Source organism: Scyliorhinus torazame, chromosome 1, assembly GCF_047496885.1.
Source record: "Scyliorhinus torazame isolate Kashiwa2021f chromosome 1, sScyTor2.1, whole genome shotgun sequence".
In the NCBI taxonomy this organism is placed as follows: domain Eukaryota; kingdom Metazoa; phylum Chordata; class Chondrichthyes; order Carcharhiniformes; family Scyliorhinidae; genus Scyliorhinus; species Scyliorhinus torazame.
In genome coordinates this window covers 173,428,305-173,448,590 of record NC_092707.1, presented here as the reverse complement: position 1 = coordinate 173,448,590, position 20,286 = coordinate 173,428,305, and the positions used below count along the sequence as shown (strand labels likewise).

The following is a 20,286-nucleotide window of genomic DNA, read 5'->3' as shown; positions in this document are numbered from 1 at the left end:
TGGACATCCATGAGAGCAAAACCGGCGCCGCACCTGGACCGATTCAGCGACTATTCAGGGGCTAGCACCGGCGCCACTTGGAGCACATCGATTCCAATGAGAAACGGTATTGGATTCACGATTGACACTCAGGGGGCTGACAAGCTGCAGCTGCATATTCACACTTCACTCCCAACACACGCCATCACAGCCAACGATCTTGGCAGGTAGCAAGATGCATGGCCCCATGATTCACCGATACTGAGCTTGAGACTCTCCTGGACGCCGTGCATCCCAGCCCGGGAAGGAACCTGCCAGCCACCGCCATGCGCCGTGCCTGGGTGCAGGTGGCAGGGGCAGTCAGCGCCACCAGCAACACCACCTGGACCAGCATACAGTGCCGTAATAAACTGCATGACCTCCTCAGGGCACCGTGGGGGCAAGTGCCAGGGGCACAGTGCTGCCAACTCACTCTGGTGAGTCAGCAGCACTGTGCCCCTGACATTAACCCCCTTCCCAACATCCGCAACTCCACCTCTCCCACAAGGAGGGTGATAGAACCCCCACCCTGCACCACATGCCGGCACCCATACAAATCGGCATTTCCGGATGCCTAGACCTCTGAAGCCACCAGCCACTGTGCGTTTTCTGTTCCCCCCCACCCCCAGGAGACGGCCATTCATAACCGCAGGGAGCGGGAGAAGACTGGAGGGGGACCGCCAGACCTGCGCCCCCTCACCATGGCAGCAGACCCTGGATGTGGTTGGCGGGCCCGAGGAAAGGGCAGTCGCCAGGGTGGAAATCGGTCTCAAGCAAGGAAGCAAAATTCCGTTGAGTTGCAGTTCCCCGTGTCACATGTGTCAACACCCCCTCCCACCCATTCGCAAACACCACCCTCGCCCCCACACAACTCTTCTCCCCCCTCCCCCTGCGCGCGCGCAGTCGGTGGTCTAATCATGCATCTGGTCATGCAGGAACCACTGGTGGTGGGGCGGATCCATCTCTTGTCGTGCACCCCCCCCCAGCCCGAACCTCGATGACATCAAAGACACGGAGTTGACCCATAAGACCGAAAGCCAGGATCCCCAGGAACCCAGAGTCTGATTTCGACAACGGTTTCCCATCACAGCTGTCTCCAACACCCTCCACCATCCCAGAGACACTCACCTCAGTTTGGACTAATGCAGAGGTTCCTGGGAAACTCTGATACTCTCTGGTGCTCACCACACAGATGCTCCAGTATATCAAGAGGAGACAGAAACTCCTGAGGGGGCGGACAGTCGGAGGGCGGGCCGATACCAAGGACTAGCTGCTGTCCAGACAGGTTTCGGGCTTATGGAATGGACAGTCCCATCAATTGCACAGATGCAGTCGCAGAGCCAGGGACCACTTGAGGGATTGTCGGCGAGCATCCAGCACCTGCAGGCACAGGTGGAGGAATCCAACCGTGTGCAGGAGCAGGTGGTGGTGCCGGCCATGCGTGCCACCCAGGCCAACACCACATGGGTGGCGTCCGTGGTGGGAGGCCTTGGAGACAAGGATTGCGGCTATGGATCGAATGTCCAAGGCCTGGGGCCTTCTGTGCAAGCGGTGGCCAAGGTCCAGGACAGGGCTTCCCTCTAAAAGACAGCCATGTGCCAGAGCACTGGCTCCTGAGTGTGGCCCAGTCATAGCAGGCCATGGCTGAAAGTGTTGGCAGCATTGCCCAGGTGCTGGCTGATGAGGCACACTCGCAAGGGAGGTGGCCCAGTCCCAGAGGGAGATGGCAGAGTCACTGGCTGATGTGGCCCAGACCCAGGTGGTGGCACAGTCAATAAGTGATCTTCGCGCAGTCCCAGATGGAGGTACTCCACTCCGTGCTCCATGCCCGCGAGCATACAGACCCTGGCCGAGATGAGAGTGGGCATCCAGGACTGGCAGCACAGCCTCAGGGGATAGTTCCGCTCGCAACCCAGTACCATGGATTTGCTGGGGGCCATAAGGCACCCCGAGGGAGGAGGTGGTGATGGGACCCATGCTGGTGACTCCCACAGGGGCGGTGCCGGAACACCACAGTTTAGTGATAGGGGCCAGGGCACAAATCTGTATATTTGTTGTCATATTAAACACCTGTTCACACTGTTACAACCTGCCTCGGTGTTCTGTCAGAATGGTGGTCTGGTCTGGGCAGGACACAGAGGGGGCACAAGCGTGGGGAGAATTGGCGAATGTTGGGGGTGGACTTGGCTCAGGGACCGCAGTTCAGCCAGCGCTCACTGCTCTGGTGTCCCCCTCACCCACCTCTGCCACCCCAAGGATTCAATAGGACTGTATGATGGAATGGCCTAAAGGTGGCATGGTGGCACAGTGGTTAGCACTGCTGCCTCACAGCGATGAAGACCTGGGTTCAAATCCCAGCCCTGGGTCACTGTCCGTGTTTTCACATTCTCCCAGTGTCTGCGTGGGTCTCACCCCCTCAACCCAAAGATGTGCAGGTAGGTGGATTGATCATGATAAATGGGCAGCACGGTAGCACAGTGGTTAGCACTGTTGCTTTACAGCGCCATAGTCCCAGGATTGATTCCGGCTTGGGCCATTCTGTGTTCTCTCCGTGTCTGCGTGGGTTTCCTCCGGGTTTTCTGGTTTCTTCCCACAAGTCCCGAAAGATATGCTGTTAGGTAATTTGGACATTCCGATTTCTCCCTCCGTGTACCCGAACAGGCGCCAGAGTGTGGCAACTTTCACAGTAACTTCATATTCAGTGTTAATGCAAGCCTACTTGTGAAAGAACAACAATTATTATTAATTACCCCTTATTTGGAAAAAAGAGAATTGGGTACTCTAAATTTTTAAAAAAAAAAATGTTTTTTTTTTTTTTTTAAAGTGCATAATATTCTGTCTCTATGTTATCATAAATTGTTGAATAACACAAATTCACCCCACAACCCAAAGATGTGCAGGTTATGGATTGGCCACACTAAATTGGCCCTTAATTGGAAAATTCACTGAGGAAGGAGCAGTGCCCCGAAAGCTAGTGATTTGAAACAAACCTGTTGGACTTTAACCTGGTGTCGTATAACTTCTTACTGTTCCAATCCCAGTTCAATGCCGGCATCTCCACATCATGGGAAAAAAGAAGAGTTGGGCACTCTAAATTAATAATTAAAAAATGATGGACTGGCCAGCTCGCCTGCAGGGATCACCCAGGTGGATGGTGCAAAGTCCTCCCCGCATCCTCCTCTTCGGACAAGGCCTGGCGTTCATCCTCCTCCTCTTGCACGTCGCCCCTCTGCTGTGCGATGTTGTGGAGGCCGCAATAGCCTGCCACGATGCGGGAACCCTGGCCGCGTCATACTAGTGACCCAAGAGCAGCCCAGGCACCTGAACCGCATCTTCAGGAGGCTGCAGTACAGCTTGATCACGCCCCTGGTCGCTGCATGGGTGTCATTGTAGCGGGTCACCATGTCTGTGGCCTTCGGATAGGTGTCATCAGCCACGACCGCAGTGGATAACCTCCGTCACCCAGGACCCAGCTCCCCAGCTGGGAGTGCACCTCGAAGAGGCCGAGAATCGTCGTGTGCCAGGATGAAGGTGCCGTGCGCACTGCCCGGGTATTGGACGCAGACGTGCATGATGTGTATCTGATGGTCACACACCAGTGGAACCCATTTCAGTTTGTGTAGAGCGGCCTGTCTTCTGTAGCTGCTTGTAGGGCGGCATGCATCTTGTCGATTACCCCCTGGGCCCGGGACATGTCGGCAATGGCGGCGAACCCACTGCCCAGCATCCTGGTGGGCTCGGTGCACATTGAAATGGATGTATCGTGCCGATTGGGCATATGGGGCCTCTGACGGCACAGATGCACATGTACACCGAGCTCTGAGAGATTCCAGACAGTTCCCCATTTGGCACATGGAATTGCCCATGGCATGGAAGTTTGCTTGACGGCCACAAGGCGTGGGTATCCTTCCCTACGCCCCTGCAGTGCCAGGTGCGCCATAATCTGGCAGATATGTCGCACTGTCTCTCTGCTTAGCCGGAGTCTTCGACGGCATGCCCGGTCCAGCAGGTCTTCAATTGACAGGTGCTGCCGGTACACTGGAGGACTCATACGGCGCCTTCTTTGCACCTCCTCCTCAGCCTGTTGGGCAGCTGGCTCCCCATCTGCAGCAGTTACCTCCTGTTCTGTTGCTGCACCCTCCACTGCTGCACGCTCCGCAGCTGCAGCTTCCTCCTCCACGAACTCTAGCTCATACAGCCGCATGGCATCCCCCTGGGCTGCGGCGACTAGGCCACCATTGCTGGTTGTTTTCCAATATCCATTGTCTGCAGGGGATGAAAGGCTGACATGTTAGCACGGTGCGTACACCTGTGCCCAACCAGGTCCAACATGGTGACCCCAGTTGGCACTGCGGAATCTGCCCCCTCCCACCCCCCTCTCCCCAGGCCACAGGTTTGGTAGGTATGGCGAAGGATGTGGTGGGGGGATGGAGGTGTGGGAGCACCCATAGGGCCAGGGCAACTCTGCAGAACCGGGGGCCAAGGTGGGTGGTCAGTGGAGTGAGCAGCAAGATGGCTACCTTGCAGGCAGCAGTAGTCGATGCCTGGACACCGCCCCAGTCCTGTGAGGGGTCATCCTAGCTCCACGGCCTATCCAATCATCACCATTCCCACCATGCAAGTGTCAGGACTTTCAGCCCTCGGTCGCTCCTCCTGGTGTCCCATCTCCTCTCCCTCCCAAATCAGCCATGACGCCAGTTTCCTGATTATAAAAGCACAAGTGAAATGCACCGCTAAGAATTCGACCCGATGAAATCAGAGGATTGCGGAAACTCTGGAGAATACCAGGCCGGGCCCCCTAATTATATGCCAATGGTGTTTACTGTACGTACAGAGTGGAACGCATTGACGCCACTGTCGAGGCACTGGAGAACTGCGATTTGGCATGAAACTGGCACCCGCCATGTTTTTGGCTTCAAAACAGATTCTTCGTCCAATCAAGTTTCCCGATTTCAGCGAAGGTCGATGGAGAATCCTGATCCAGGATTCTCTTCTGTGCTTCTACCATTCTACCAAGGATACTTCACAGTTCAAAGTGAGTACCAAAGACCTGCACCACTAATCATCATCCAGCATATCATTCGCAATGGCAGACATCATCCCGATGCTGACAGCGCAACCGAGACATGGGCCTACTAGCCAGCAAAACCATCACTGGAAGCTGGGGCGGGATTCTCCGACCCTCCGCCAGGTTGGAGAATTGCCGGGGGCCGGCGTAAATCCCGCCCCCGCCGGCCTCCGAATTCTCCAACCCCCCCCCCCCCCCAAAAACACGGTGTGGCGTGAGTCGCGCCGCCCGCCTCGGAGAATGGCGGGGTCCGGCACGACTCAATGGGCCCCGGGGCTGCCCGAATTCTCCGGGCCATGATGCGCCGAAGTCCCGCCCGCCTGTAGTCAGTCCCACCGGCGTAAGTTGGAGTTGGTCCCTTACCGGCGGGACCTGGCGGCGCGGGTGGCCTCCGGGGTTATTGGGAGATCGCGGGGGGATCTGGCCCCAGGATGTGCCCCCACGGTGGCCTGGCCCGCGGTCGGGGCCCACCGATCCGCGGGCGGCCTGTGCCGTGGGGGCACTCTATTCCTTCTGCACCGGAGGCCGTGGTCATCCGCCATTCCTGGTGCAGAAGTGACTCTATGTGCGCATGCGCGGGGATGAGTCAGCAGACGCTGACTCTCCCACGCATGCGCGGACCAGAGTCCCTTCGGCCCCGGCTGGCGTGGCGCCAAGCTCCTTTCCCGCTGGCTGACGGGGCGCAAACCACTCCGGGGCGGGCCTAGCCTCATCCTCCGCACCTTTGGGGCGGCCCGACACTGGAGTGGTTCACGCCACTCCGTCCCGCCGGGACCTCCCGCCCTGCCGGGTAGGGGAGAATCCAGCCCCTGGATCCCCACCCCAGCCGCATCAATCAAACGAGGATTCTCTTTGATTTAACTCAACTCGTAACCAACTCTGACCAGAATCATCCAGGGACTTAGTGCAAGACATCCCAAAAATAGATTATAATAAAATTAACGATGAGAGTAGTGCCAGAGCGTGCTATGACACAGCCACTTCCACGCTCACATCACAAGACCCCCCCCCCCCCCCCCATTCTCCCCCAGCAAGAAGGTTGTCATTAGTTAGCTTGGTTTTTTCACACTTTCTAAACATGACTTTTATTAATTTCCAAATTTTGAAACATTACCAGGCTATTGCTTTGACATTTGATTTCTTTTTGCTCAACAAGTTGCTTATGTTTTCTTCATAACTTAACTTGATCTTTTTAAATGTATATTTAACTTTGTGCCAAACCAGATCTCAGGCAGCTGCTACTGGGTTTCTTACTGAAGGAAAATGAGAGGCTCACAAGAGTCTGATTGCTTTTTGGAGTGCCAGCAAAAGGGGTTATTTTTGCTCCAGTAGAAACAAACTGTTGGAAATGCTCAACATGTCTGGTGCGATCTGTGCAAACAGAAACATGGGTCAGTGACCCTTAGTCAGAACTTGTGCAGATCATGGACCTGTAACATTGACTGTTTCTCTCTCCACAGATGCTGTCTGGCTTGCTGAGTATTTCCAGCATTTCCCGTTTAAATTTCAGATTTCCTGCACCTGTAGTACTTTGTTCTCTTATTATGTGCTCCATGCTGTGTATCTGTAAGTATGGATAGTTTCAATTTCAAATGAAAAAATATTTATTGTTCAATGCAAAACTTAATATCTTTGTTACCAAAGTTCACTTGCATGGATAGAAATAGCACATTATTGCTATGCAGTTGGTTGCTGGCAGGTTTGCCATTTTAAAAAAATATAAATTTAGAGTATCCAATTAAGGGGCAATTTAGCGTGGCCAATCCACCTGCCCTGCACATCTTTGGGTTGTGAGGGAGAAATACACGTGGAGAATGTGCAAACTCCACACGGACAGTGACCCAGAGCCAGGATTGAACCTGGGACCTCGGCGCCGTGAGGCAGCAGTGCTAACCACTGTGCAACCGTGCTGCCTTAGGTTTGCTACTTTTAAACTTGGAAGTGAAACCCGGAGTAATATGCCAATAGAATATAGAACTGTTAGTTCAAGAAGACGACACTGTTCATTCAAGATACTATCATTTGTACATGGGATTGTTGTTTGAGATGCTTGTGAGGGTTAAGTCTTTTGCTATCCAGATATTGTATAGGGTCATGTTCGAAGAAGTGGAGCTGGTTGCATAACGTTAATCATCTAGTTTTGTGCAATTGCCTGGCAAAGCCATGGTTCATACTGAAACGTGAGCTTCTGATGGGCTTTATAAATAGGGAAGCAGAGGACAAGAGCCAAGAAGCTATTCTAAACTTCGCCATGATCTTACTGAATGGCAGAGTACGGGCCGAGGGATTTGCTCCTGCTCCAAATTTGTATGTTCGTACGTAAAACTAAATGAAACAGTTCGACCCCACTGTGAATATGGTTCCCAATTCTGGGCACCTGAAGGCTGTGAGCGGGAGGGTTCAGGTGGGGGAAAGGGGTGGAGAGGGGACCAGGAGAGGCACCAGGGCCCATGATTTCACTCCCTCACACTGCTGTTAACTCCCATGGCATTAAAGTGGCAGAAGAAGGGAGGCAGAGATATGAAATGAAATGCAACAAGAGGTCACAAATGTTCTAAAAATGACGATACCTGTCCAATAGAAGTGATGTCTACAAGGATTTTTATTTTGAAGAGATAGATGAAGAGTAATTGCATAAGAAGAATTACCAAACAGTTAACTCTGACTGCCCTGGAAATAACCTGGCAAGCTACTCAGTTATATCATACTTCCAAAAGGAAAAAGAATAAAACCATATGGAAACCAATGATCTATGACCTGGGCATTAGACCAGAACATGAAGGTGATTTAACCTGCATCATCATCCCTGTAGCATTCTTCTCACTGACATTTGGGAGCAGGTGTCAATATTGGGAATGGTCCAAAGAATTAATAATAATTTTAAAAACAGTTATCATAGCATAGATTTTATGGAGTTAGCTCATCACAAGACGGCTGGTGCAACATTTAAAAAAAAAATTAAGAATACCCAATTCTTTTTTTCCCAATTAAGGGACAGTTTAGCGTGGCCAATCCACCTACCCTGCACATTTTTTTTGGTTTGGGTGGGTGAGACCCACGCAGACACTGGGAGTATGTGCAAACTCCACACGGACAGTGACCCGGGGCCGGGATTATACCCGGGTCCTCAGAGCAGTGAGGCAACAGTGCTAACCACTGCGCTACCGTGCCACGCAGAATGCTTGTACAACATTAATGAAATGCCATTTTTACTGAAGCTGGTGACCAGCGGATGGCGCTCTTGGTACAGCTATTTCACGATTAAGCACTGTGTACACTGAATATAAAATCACACAAAAATGTATTAACCAGGGAGGTAGAACTGTCAGAGGCTATCCAAGCTGCTGCTAGATGTTAAGATGATCCCCTCAACTAAACTTTAGCTAAATACAAAACTGCAAGTTATTTCCACTTATTATTTGTATTTACAACTTTTTACTTGTATTCCTTCTCACGCAAGTATACCTATTAGCTAAGTTTTAGAAAAATGTCAACATAAAACTCTAAAGGATTGGGAAACAAACCTGAGAAATCCACCAACTACAAACTCAGTCCTGGAAATCATTACAGTGTTTGAGGATTTCAAAAACAACCATGGTCTCTCACTAAATGAATCGGTCAACAAAATGTTTGCAACTTACCTTTTATCTCTTTGGTGAATTTGACTCGGTGGGAATCAGTCAAAGGTCGTGGTTGTTCATCAATGTTATGAATGTCTAGAACTTCACACATGAACTGAATTACAGGCTGTGCTTTATAAAAAGCAGTGGCAGATACTAGAAAGAATAAAAAAATTAAAACATTGTAATGAAAGGAATGACAACACAAAAATTACTAGGATTTTATTTGCAAGATTATAAGGATGCACATATGATGAACTGAAGACCTATTAAAATTTTTAATAGATTTCATTAATTTTACTTGGACTGGCAAGGGTATAGAGCACAACATCAACATGTGCAGATTGACATGAAACTTGGAAGTGCAGTGTACAGTGAGGAAGATAAGAGGAAATGGTGAAATGGGCAGACATGTGGTTACGTTCAATGTAAAAAAAAGTATGAAATTATGCATTTTGGTTGGAAGGATGGGGAGAGAGAAGACAAGCAAAATGATGCGATTTTAAATAGGGGGATATTTGTGGTGCACAAATCCTTTGAGGGTTAGTGGGCAGATTAATAAAGGAGTTAATAAAGCACGTGGGATTCGAAGTTCTATAAATAGAGGCACAGAGTACAAAATCCAGTAACTTATTCTAAACCTAAAAGATACCAGTTTGGTTCCAGCTGGGGTAGTACCCTCACTTCTGGGAATGACACAGAGGGAACAGAAGGGATTTGTGAGAAGGCTTCCAGGGATGAGGGATTACTATTATGTGAAATGACTGGAGAAATTCTGGTTTCTCCTGAAAGCAGAGCAGGTTAAGAACAGATTTGAAAGAGCCATTTGAAATCATGAAGAGTTTTAAATAGAGTACGTGAAGAGCCATCCCACCAGGCAGTGCATTACAAATCCCAACCTAATGTTGCTCATCAAGTTATTCCTCATGTTGCCTCTGGTTCTGTTGCCAGTCACCTTAAATCTATGCTGTCTGGTTGTTAACCCTTCAGCCTTTGGAAACAGTTTTCAAAGGAGAACTGGATATACACTTGAAAGAGAAAAATTGCGAGGATATGAGGAAAACACTGGATGACTGGGAAGAACTGGATTATTCCTCAAAAGAGCATGTGTGGACTCAATGGCCTGTATAGTCTCCTTTTGTGGTGTATTATTCGATTAAATTATTCTATCTTCCCACATTTCTTCCCAAACAAACCTCTACAACATCTTGGGCAAATCAGACTTTCCATTAGGTTTGCATTGTCTTAAATTCTCCAGTCACATTAAACTCCTGACATGTGAACACAACTGTGTCAAGATTGGATTAGATTTATCACATATATCGAGGTACAGCGAAAAGTATTATTCTGCATACAGTCCAGACAGATCATACCATACACAAAAAAAACATAGGACATACATAAATACATAAAAAGATATCAAAATAGAAGAACCTTCAAATGTATATAAAAATGTTTTACTCCAGGGTGAAAAAAATAATAATTAGGAGTCACCTTTCAGGAATTACTTCCAGAACCCTGAAATATATGGGAATTGCAACTTCATCAGTCACTTCTGATATGCCTTACTACAGCAATGGTTACAGGTGTGGACACCAATACACCCACTTCAAATCAGATATGAAACTGTATAGTTTCCAGTAAGTGCTGTCTGGGAATCGGGCCCTTTTCCACGTAACAATGCACTATCATTCTCTTGATAATCTGTTTTGTCAGCACAAGAAGCTGTTGCTACCATTACAAGTGATCTCTGTGCCCATGCAGTTGGATGTGGGAGGAAAGGGAAAAAGAAAAATCAGCCAGTGTTCTGCATTACGCTTTAGTCACTTAGTTGAAAATGTGCGTAAATACCAGATGAGCTCAGGATTGGAATCAGCTGTGATACCCACCAGCCTGAATAGTCTGTTAATGCTCACACGACATAAATTGTCACTTGGAAGCTGCCAATGCATGTGCAATAGTACCAAGATAAGAATATGTAATTGTTATAATATAGTAAGAATGTCCCAAATTGCTTCACAGGAATTTTAATCAGACAAAATTTGACACTGAGGATGATGGAGATGACAGGTGACCAAAGCTTGGTCAAGAGGTAAAATTTCAGAAGTAACTTAAAGAAGAGAGATGCAGAAGGACAAAAGATTTAATTCTAGAGTTTAAGGCTAGCTACGAATAGTCTGATGAGAACAGGGGCTTTCAATAGGAGGTGATAGCAAAGTTATCCTTCAATTTTCTTACTTCTGTATGCAACTTTGGTCCTCCCTGACTGAAAGCAAGAATTTAGTCATTGATCATTTAAACATGACAAATTACATGGTAGAATGCATTACTTCTATGTCTCTCAATTCTACATTTATGTTATCACAGATACTGAACTATGACACCTTTATTGCTGATGATGGTTGATTACAAAAATGTGATGGGGAGAATTACTGGGCAAGTGAATTTGAATCAGTTAGAAAAACATTTCAAACTTGAGTTATTTATGTAGACTCTGCATATAAAATAAAAACAAGTTCCACAGAATTACAAGTTAGCAATTGAAAGTATCAATAATGCAGAGCCATTAATCCTCTTTGTTTCTCTGAACCAAGCCAGCATGTCATTACCACTGATGCCAAAGTGAGGACTGGCTTACTGTCATTCTTTGCAATTTGTCATGTGACTAATAATTTATTCTTTAAAAAATTATCAATTATACAATTGAGGTAAGCTAGTACTAACCAAGGTAATTTTTTAAAAATTGCAGTTAATCTCTCAGTTTTGCCTGAAAGGAACCAAGACAGAGTGCAATCTTCAAATGAATTACAGTCGGAGGGCAGAGAATAATTGGACCAGACAGCATAAGTGAAATTCAGTCCCCATTTTAAAATCATATACAGCATCTGTTTTTCTAATGGTATCTACCAGCGTAAACTCGCCATGCTATATTTGAACTGCAGAATCGACAGTGGCAGTGGAGGGTAGGGTAATTACAACGTGACAAGTTTACGTGGCTATTTTCCATTAGCAATATTGATGTAAGGATTTATCATGCATAGATTACAGTTTCTGTAATAAATATGGGTGCAAGAAAACGTATTGTGATTTGTGGACAATGCTGATCCAGTGTGAAAATGTTACTGCTGGATGTGAGGTTGAATTAACAAGTTGTGCTCACTCACTTACAACGGTAATGTCACATATTTTCAATCTGACATGAGAGACTTTTAGTTTTCCTTCCTTGCAAATTATTTGTAGCTCAATGGAATACAACAAATAAGGAACTGGGGAAACACAAGTACTTTGTACCACCTAAAGTCAGAGGAGAGCGAGATCAGGAGGAAGACAGGACATTGTGTAAAAAAACTGCTACAAGGTGGACACAGGCTAAAAACAAATTTAAATTGATTTATTCATGACCTACAAAGTCTCATCTCTAAAATGGATAGTCAAAAATCATCCAACTTGATTGCTAAATCAGTCTAATAAATTAATTCATGAATTTAATCTTTCAGATGAGATGTTTAAACCATAGTTCCATCTGCCATCTCAGATGGAGATAAAAGATCCCCTGATGCTATTTGAAGATGAGCCGGTGTTCTCCCAGTGTCCTGGCTGACAATGATCCCTTAAACATTAAAATGGATTATCTGGTCATTTATTTCAATGATATTTGTGGGACTTTGCCATGTGTAAATAGGCTGCCATGTTTCCAAATATTACCAGTAACGACACTTCAAAAGTACATAAATAGCAATGAAATATCTGTCGACACGGAGCTTACAAAAGGTGCTGCGTAAATGCAAGTTATTTTTCTTTGCAATCCACATGACTGGGGAAAACCACTATTTAATTCAAGATTAATTTAAGTAAATGAATCATACAATAGAACCAAGTCATATTTCCAGGCAACACCACCATTGGAAGAACAAATGTCAAAAGTAAAAACCAGCTAAATTTTCCACAACAGTAATTATTCTTAACCCTCACACTGAAACCCAATGTAGCATAGGGACACGTCTTTCCCTTTGTTCGTTATGGCTTGCGTTTATGCAACGTTTTTGATGTTATTATCCAGATCATAGTGTTAGAAAAAGTTTACTTTCTAGAATAATGGGCGGTATGAAAAGATGGCTAGCAAAAGCTTAGCAATATTTGGTTTCCAAACCACAAAACAAGACTTCCCCAAGTAAATGGATTATTTTTCCAAAAATAGTCCCCAATTATACCAACTTTACTTGAACAAAGGGAATGTTTTTGTTAAGACACTTATTTACACCTTCAATGGAAATTTCTCAATAACTGTAACTAGTGTACTGTTGGTGTGCATTCAATGAACAGCAAACTAAAGGCTGGTGGTGCAACATTTATGTGGAACAGATCAACCTGTTTCAATTGATACCATTTCCTTTGTGCATCAGTAGATTGCAGATTGAAACAATGGTCTCAGGATTGAGGGCATGGTTTTGGCTGACATTCCAGTGAGAAATGTATTTGCCTGTTCCAGTAGATAATAAAAGTCCAGAGGCACTGATACAAGATGTGACATAACCAACACTCCACCCTCTGCTAAAACTAAACAGATTGATAAATTCTTTGTTGCTTTGCTGTTTGGTGAATCTTGCTATATGCACAGTTGTGGTATTCTTTAGTTACATAACAGTAAATGCAAGTCAAAGCACGAGGAGGGCTTGATCTTGCAGTGCAGCCACTGATCTTTAGTGCCTCCTGGGATGGTAGAAGGGCATACGATGGAATTTCCCGGAATATGTCCAACCATAGCTGGAAACCTTAAACTATATGGAGCTATGATTAGAAGTGAATATTTATCATGAATGGGTTCGCTGACAGAATAGCATAGTAGATTGTCAGCATTACAAATACACGCAATTAAGGTGGTCATTACTCGGAGGAGCAAACACTGAGTAATGTCAATTAGTCCTAAAAATCAGAAAAGAATAATGATTCATTTTCCTTGCTGAACAACTTTTAAGAAGCCAGCACACTTTTAAACATCTTCATCGGGATAATCATCATACCAACAGGAGATAATTTACACACTACCCTGGTTTGTGAAACTCTCCCAAGATGTTTCATTGCTTGAAATTTAGTCCCTGGTTTATAGGCGTTCAGAGATGGATTTGATCCCAACCTGCTGACCCAGGATTGCGAAGAAAATTCCAGGGATTGGTCCCAAGCAGGCCTCTCAAATTGTAAAGCTCTTCTACACTGTGAATAACCATCATAATCCATTTCAAAGTATCTGATTTTTCTACAATTGCTTTTGGTTGCAACTGATTCTGCCACCATGCATGGTTGTAATAAACTTTTAACTGTTAATTTAGCTGCCTCACCTTGCAATTTATTGCTGTACTTGGTTATACCGTTACACTTTCTGCAAGGGAAGCAGGATAAAGTCAGTCTTAAGGATCAAGGAGGTAACGATTTTCTCAGATCTGAGAATGGTTTAACTCAACTTAAAGGCAACACGCAATTAAATACTTGTTTAAAAAGGTTTTGGATTTAAAAATCTGACTATTTAAAGTTCGACTAAACTCAGAAGTACATTTTCTTATGGCACAATTATTGAAGAATTACTTACAATTTATTCAATTGTTTTGAATTTACTATCAACGGGTATTGTAATCTTTTACTGGTTGACAAAAGTTTGTTCAGGTCAGTGACTGCCAAATCATTTGCAAGTCTGTATAAATGCCGAGATGCAAAACCAACTGCCAACTGCCAGGGCAAAACGGTACCACAGTGGTTAGCACAGTGGCTTCACAGCTCCAGGGTCCTAGGTTCGATTCCCGGCTTGGGTCACTGTCTGTGCGGAGTCTGCACGTTTTCCCCGTGGCTGCGTGGGCTTCCTCGGGTGCTCCGGTTTCTTCCCACAGTCCAAAGATGTGCGGGTTAGGTGGATTGGTCATGCTAAATTATCCTTAGTGTCCAAAGGGGTTGACTGGGGGTTGCTGGGTTGGGGTGGAGATGTGGGCTTGAGGTGGGCGCTCTTTGTAGGGACCGGTGCGAACTCGATGAGCCGAGTGGCCTCCTTCCATACTGTGGATTCTATGACCAACGTTGGAAGTGTCGAAAGTATCAGTTGGTTTATCTCAGATTCTCAGGAGGCAGTAGTGTGGCCTCTTTTACAGTCTTGAAGCCAGGAACAAAACAGAGTCAATTGTAAACACTTAGAATGCTATGTACACAATACGTTTCAATGATTGAACATTTGAAAAATGTTACGCTTCGAATACATCAAATGTACTCGACGATCAAGTAAAATTTGAGACACTTGCATGCCAAAACATGATAGTTTACAGAAACACCAGCTTTTTATATCTGCTGTTAAAACTATTTTCAACTTTAAGACGTTTGAAAAAATTGCATTAAAAACATTCCTAACGGGAGTACTGTGAAATGACTAAACAGAGAAGAAGCCAGCACATTTATCATAACCATAGAAATATTCCATTTGAATGAGTCACGGTTTCAACCTCGAAACCAGACTCCTCGTCCTCATCTACATCAGTTGATTATCATAACTTTGAGATCCATAGACAGTCAATAGTTAGCAGATCACACCAGTTTTTATGAGAATGCAATTTTATAATAACTAAAAGAAACACACACACACACACACACATTTTTAAAATGGTTTAAAAATCCTCAGTTGTAACAATAGTAGTGCTGGCTCCACACCTTCAAATCACAATGTGATTTAATTCTTCAAAATGTTACTGTTTTGGAACATTGCAGGACTGTGCACCTTAAGGCTTCTTGCAACCAAGTTCAACAACAAAATTGGAAGCAGAGTGCTGACCGAACATGCAGTCACTATCAGTTTCATTCTCTCAAGATTGATTGATTACCTAAAGTTATTGGCACTCACATAAAAAAGTATTGAAAAGACGTCAGTGACAAGTCTTTTATAATAAACTACTAAAAATCTGTACTAATAATAAAACACAGTTACTTGTGGAGGACATTTTGTGATCAAGATTTAAATCTGGTTTTGTTTTCAGAGAATGTGTTATCTGCTTAGCAATTACACGGAGTATGTGATAAGTTGAGGTTTATTTACACATGCTCTCTCTGACTTGACAATGTGATTTTTGCCATTGGTGGTTTCAGTGAGTCATTCAAATATTTGAAAAAGTCTTCAAATAAAATCATACAACTGTTCATATTTTAATGTTTTAAGATAACGATAGATAGTTTTAAAATAAAGATAGATAGTTTTTTGAAGAATAAAGGGATTAAGGGTTATGGTGTTCAGGCCGGAAAGTGGAACTGAGTCCACAAAAGATCAGCCATGATCTCATTGAATGGTGGAGCAGGCTCGAGGGGCCAGATGGCCTACTCCTGGCTCCTAGTTCTTATATATACCAGATGGATCATTTGAAAAATCTATGAATCAAGCACATTAACCTTTCACTTTTGGGTCAATCAAAAGATGATCTCTAGGTCCCAACTGAAAGGTGTAGAGCAGTACAGAAAAATAAGCTAGCTCGGAAATCTGACCAATTCAAATTTGAATCTACTTCCATTGTATAAATCAGAAGGATAATTGGAGCATCTGGCTTAAAATTGGTTTGGTAGATATGCCTGGACATTGAATTGTTCAAGGCATTCACATTCAACGAATATCAAAGCAAAAGGCAATGCCACAATTCCCAGTATTCAAGCTTAATCCTTTGTACTTAGTCTGATGTAGAAAGTGTTTACTTCAGCAAAACACAATGCCTGATCACAACTTTTCAACATCCAGACAAATGTTCAAAACAGATTTTAAGCCACACTATCTTTCTGATGTTTATAATCATGTGTTGGTGGAGAGTTCTTATGCACCTGCTGCCCTTGTCCATCCAAGTGGTAGAGGTCAGGGATTTGGGGTGTGCTGTCAAAAAAGCCTTGGCGAGTTGCTGCACTGCCTCTTGTACATAGTACATACTAGTGGTGGGAGTGAATGGTATGCCAATCAAGCTGGCTGATTTGTCTTGCATAGCATCCATGTTTCTTGAGGGTTCTTGCAACTACACTCATCGAAAGGATTCCATCATAAACACCACCTAGGCCTTACATACGGTGGAAAGATTTGGGGGAATAAGGAGGCAAATAATTTGCCATCAAATATGTAGCCTCTGGCCTGAGACACATTCACGGCACAGAAGGTAGCCATACAGCCCTTCAAGAATATGCTACGGTCATGGCAGAGCAATCAAGTCAAGACCACACCCCTGCCTAACCCTGCAACTTTATTTCATTCAAAAACCTATCCAACTTTCTTTTGAAGTCATTGATTGTTTCCACTTCCACTACCCTCGTAAGTAATGAGTTCCAGTCATTACAATTTGCTGCATAAAAATGTACTTCCTCATATCCTCCCTGCATCTCTTGCTCAAGAACCTAAATCTGTGCCCCCTAGTCCTTGTGCCATCAACTAATGGGAACAGTTTTTCCTTGACGACCTTATCGAAGCCTGTCATAATCTTGTATACCTCTACGATATCTACTCTCAATCACCTTTGCTCCAAGAACAAACCTTATCAAATTTTTTTTTTTACATTAAACAAAATAAAATAATTTTTTTCCAATTAAGGGGCAATTTAGTGTGGCCAATCCACCTAACCTGCACATCTTTGGGTTGTGGGGATGAAACCCACGCAGACACGGGGTGAATGTGCAAACTCCATAAACCCAGCTACCTAACCTTCCAGCTAAGATCCCGCATCCCTGGAACCATTCTAATAAATCTCCTCTGCACCTCTCAAAGGACCACGGCTTCCTTCCTAAAATGTGGTGACCTGAAACGGACATAATAGTGTAGCTGGCGCTTAACGACAGTTCTATAAATATTTAGCATAAATTCCCTGCTTCCGTACTCAATGGGCGCGATTCTCCGGAAAAACTTCTAAGTGTGCTAGCAAGCGGGAATTGCCGCGAGTTTCCTGGTGCTCGGCCCAGCGAGGAGAGTAGACACAAACGTTCTCCCCCCCCCCCCAACCCATCGTCTAAGGGAACGTCCACCCACACCCTCCCTCCATGCCCCCTCCCTCTTCAACCCTCCTTCCACGTCCCCACCCCCACAACTGTGAACGGCGTGTGTGGCTAACGATGCCCTCAGTGTTTCCTCAGGAAAAGCTCTCCCATAAACGGCAGGAGAGAGCCCAGACTGGCGGTGGGGTGCCAGACTTGGGAATCCCCACCTTCGAGGAGCGGGTCTTGAAGGTGATCGGGGTGGCCAAGGACAGGGCAGTCACCCATGTGGAGGCCGGTAGATGCCACAAATGTGAGCACCGATTGCCTTACCGACTGACCCATCCCTCACACTAACCACATGTCCATCTCCAGCTGACGGCGCCAGTTCATCACGGGCAGCACCCTCTCTTGATTCAGAGGAGAACATCTTGCAGGAGAGCTCACAGCTGTCATCTCCACCCTCCACCAGCACAGATACACACACCTCGGGGGGAAATGTTAGTGAACAGACTTCTGGGGCACAGTGTGGTGAGCAGCACACTGCTGACGATGCACATCTGGTGGAGGCAGGAACCCCAGGCAAGACAACAGTCGGAGTGCTGCTGGACTCCTGGACCCAGCTGGGTCCCGGCTTGGTGCTGAGCCTCTGGTACAGGTCTACCCAGAGCTGATGCAGACGATAGGGAGCAGCCAGGACATTCAGAGGGAGATGTCAGCATCACTCCAGCAGATCCGTAGCAGCTTGGAGGAGTCCCAGAGGCTACAGACGCAGGATAGCACCAGCTGAGTGGCACAGAGGGCAACACTGCTAGAGTGGTGAGCGTAGTGGAAAGCCTGGTGCACGGTGTTGGCACCATGAGTGAAGGTACCCAAGGCATCGCGCAGTCGGTGACTACCATGGCTGAGGGTTTAGGCAGAATGTCTGCCTCACTGGGGGATGTCACCCAGTACCAGGCCGACCTTGATGAGGTTCTGCGGGACGTGTCTCGCTTTCAGATGGGCATTGCCGAGGCGCTACAGAGCATGTGTCGTCTGCCTGCTGGTTGTGGCACTTTGCGCTGCTTCTGCCGTCTCTTCAGCCCCTCGAGCTTCTGTTTGCTGGCATCCTTCCTCGGTTACCCTCCTCAGGTTGTTGAGGGATTTTTCCCCTTTGACATTTGGGCAAAATTCAACCAAAAGTGCCTTGTTTTGTCACGGTTTGGAGGAGACCCACCTGATGCGCATCCTCTCAGCACATCAACGTCACCGGAGGTCTCCCACAACCTTTTAATATTTCCCTGGGATTTGGCGACCCAGTTTGTCAATGAGCAGTACAGTTGCTTTGACGATTGTCTGCAAGTGTGAATATCTTACCCCTTCCTTCCAGTATAACAATCTAGGGAAGGCCTTCCTATCATATATACAACCCCATTATCCAGACTGTTATCAGGCAGATTTTAGCAGAGTTCATATGACTAATCATTTCAATACATTTTTTTAAAAATAATTTTAATTAAAATTCAGTTTACAAACATAAAAATATTCAACGAGATGCATACAATACACAAAAAATATCCCCGCTGTCAAAACTGTCTCACCAATTTTTTTTAAAATTAGTTAACAATTTTCCAGAACAAGACCAATACAATCATTTATGTACAACAGGTGACAGTATTCCAACCTTCCCATCCCCGAAAAGAAACAATCAATCCCCAATGCCCTCCCCCTCTCCCCTTCCCCCCAACATTTGATGGAGACCAACTCTCTGAAAAGGGAAATAAACGGCTGCCCCCGGAGGTAGAATCCTTCAGCCGGCCCGCTCATTAAGTACTTGATTTTAACCTATCAGGTCACCGAGCCAAGCTGCTGCACTGAACAGGGACGAGGACCTCCTGCCAAACAAGATTTGCCTATGGGCTATCAAGGAAGCCAAGGCAAGAGCAAGTGCATTCGCCACTGTCTGTAACTCCAGCAAGTTTGAGATCCCAAAAATAGCCATCAAAAGACATGGCTCCAAATCAACACCAAGCGTGCCAGACATGGTGAAGAGACCCAAAGGTTCATGAGCCCAGGGCAGGACCAGAACATGTGTGTGTGATGGGCAGGGCCCCTAGAGCACCGCTTGCACCTATCCCCTCCATCTGCAAAAAGCCCACGTATTTGGGCTCTGGTTAAATGCACCCTATGCACCACCTTGAATTGTATCAGGCTGAGCCGAGCGCATGAAGAGGTATAGAGGTATATAGAGACTCACTCCACTCCCCATCCTCAAGTCCCTGGCACAATTCCCTCCATTGTCTTTTAATTTTGTCCAACAGGATCTGACCCGTCGACATCAGCGAACCGTAGATCTCCGACACTCCTCCCTCCCCTGCGCTTGCAGCCGAATAGACCTTTGTCCATCAACCTGGGGGAGGAGGGCACACCTCCTCTTTCCAAACCACTAAGGACGAACCAAAAACTGCCAACACAAAACAATGGTTTCCACAGATTGGGACTAACATTGACGTAGCATCCAATTTGAAGTGCCATCTAAATTGACCCCATATTTTCAAGATGGCCATCACCACTGGATTGGCAGTCCATTTAATGGGGGGAGAAATGGAAGGGGAGTGGTAACCAATGCCCTCAGGCATT

The 20,286-nt window shown here is 46.0% G+C and overlaps 1 protein-coding gene across 3 annotated transcripts in view; it reads right to left on the bottom strand.

Annotated features, from left to right (window-relative positions):
* The window catches only part of LOC140416871 (protein argonaute-3), a 293,216-nt gene that overhangs the window by 86,024 nt on the left and 186,906 nt on the right, over positions 1–20,286 (bottom strand). For 2 of the 3 annotated variants that reach the window (XM_072501156.1, XM_072501158.1), the window contains one exon: positions 8,729–8,862. In XM_072501156.1, the coding sequence (XP_072357257.1) occupies positions 8,729–8,862 (134 nt within the window). Of the gene's footprint in view, positions 1–8,727; positions 8,863–20,286 lie in introns of all 3 variants that reach the window. The other variant, XM_072501157.1, reaches the window with a different exon arrangement.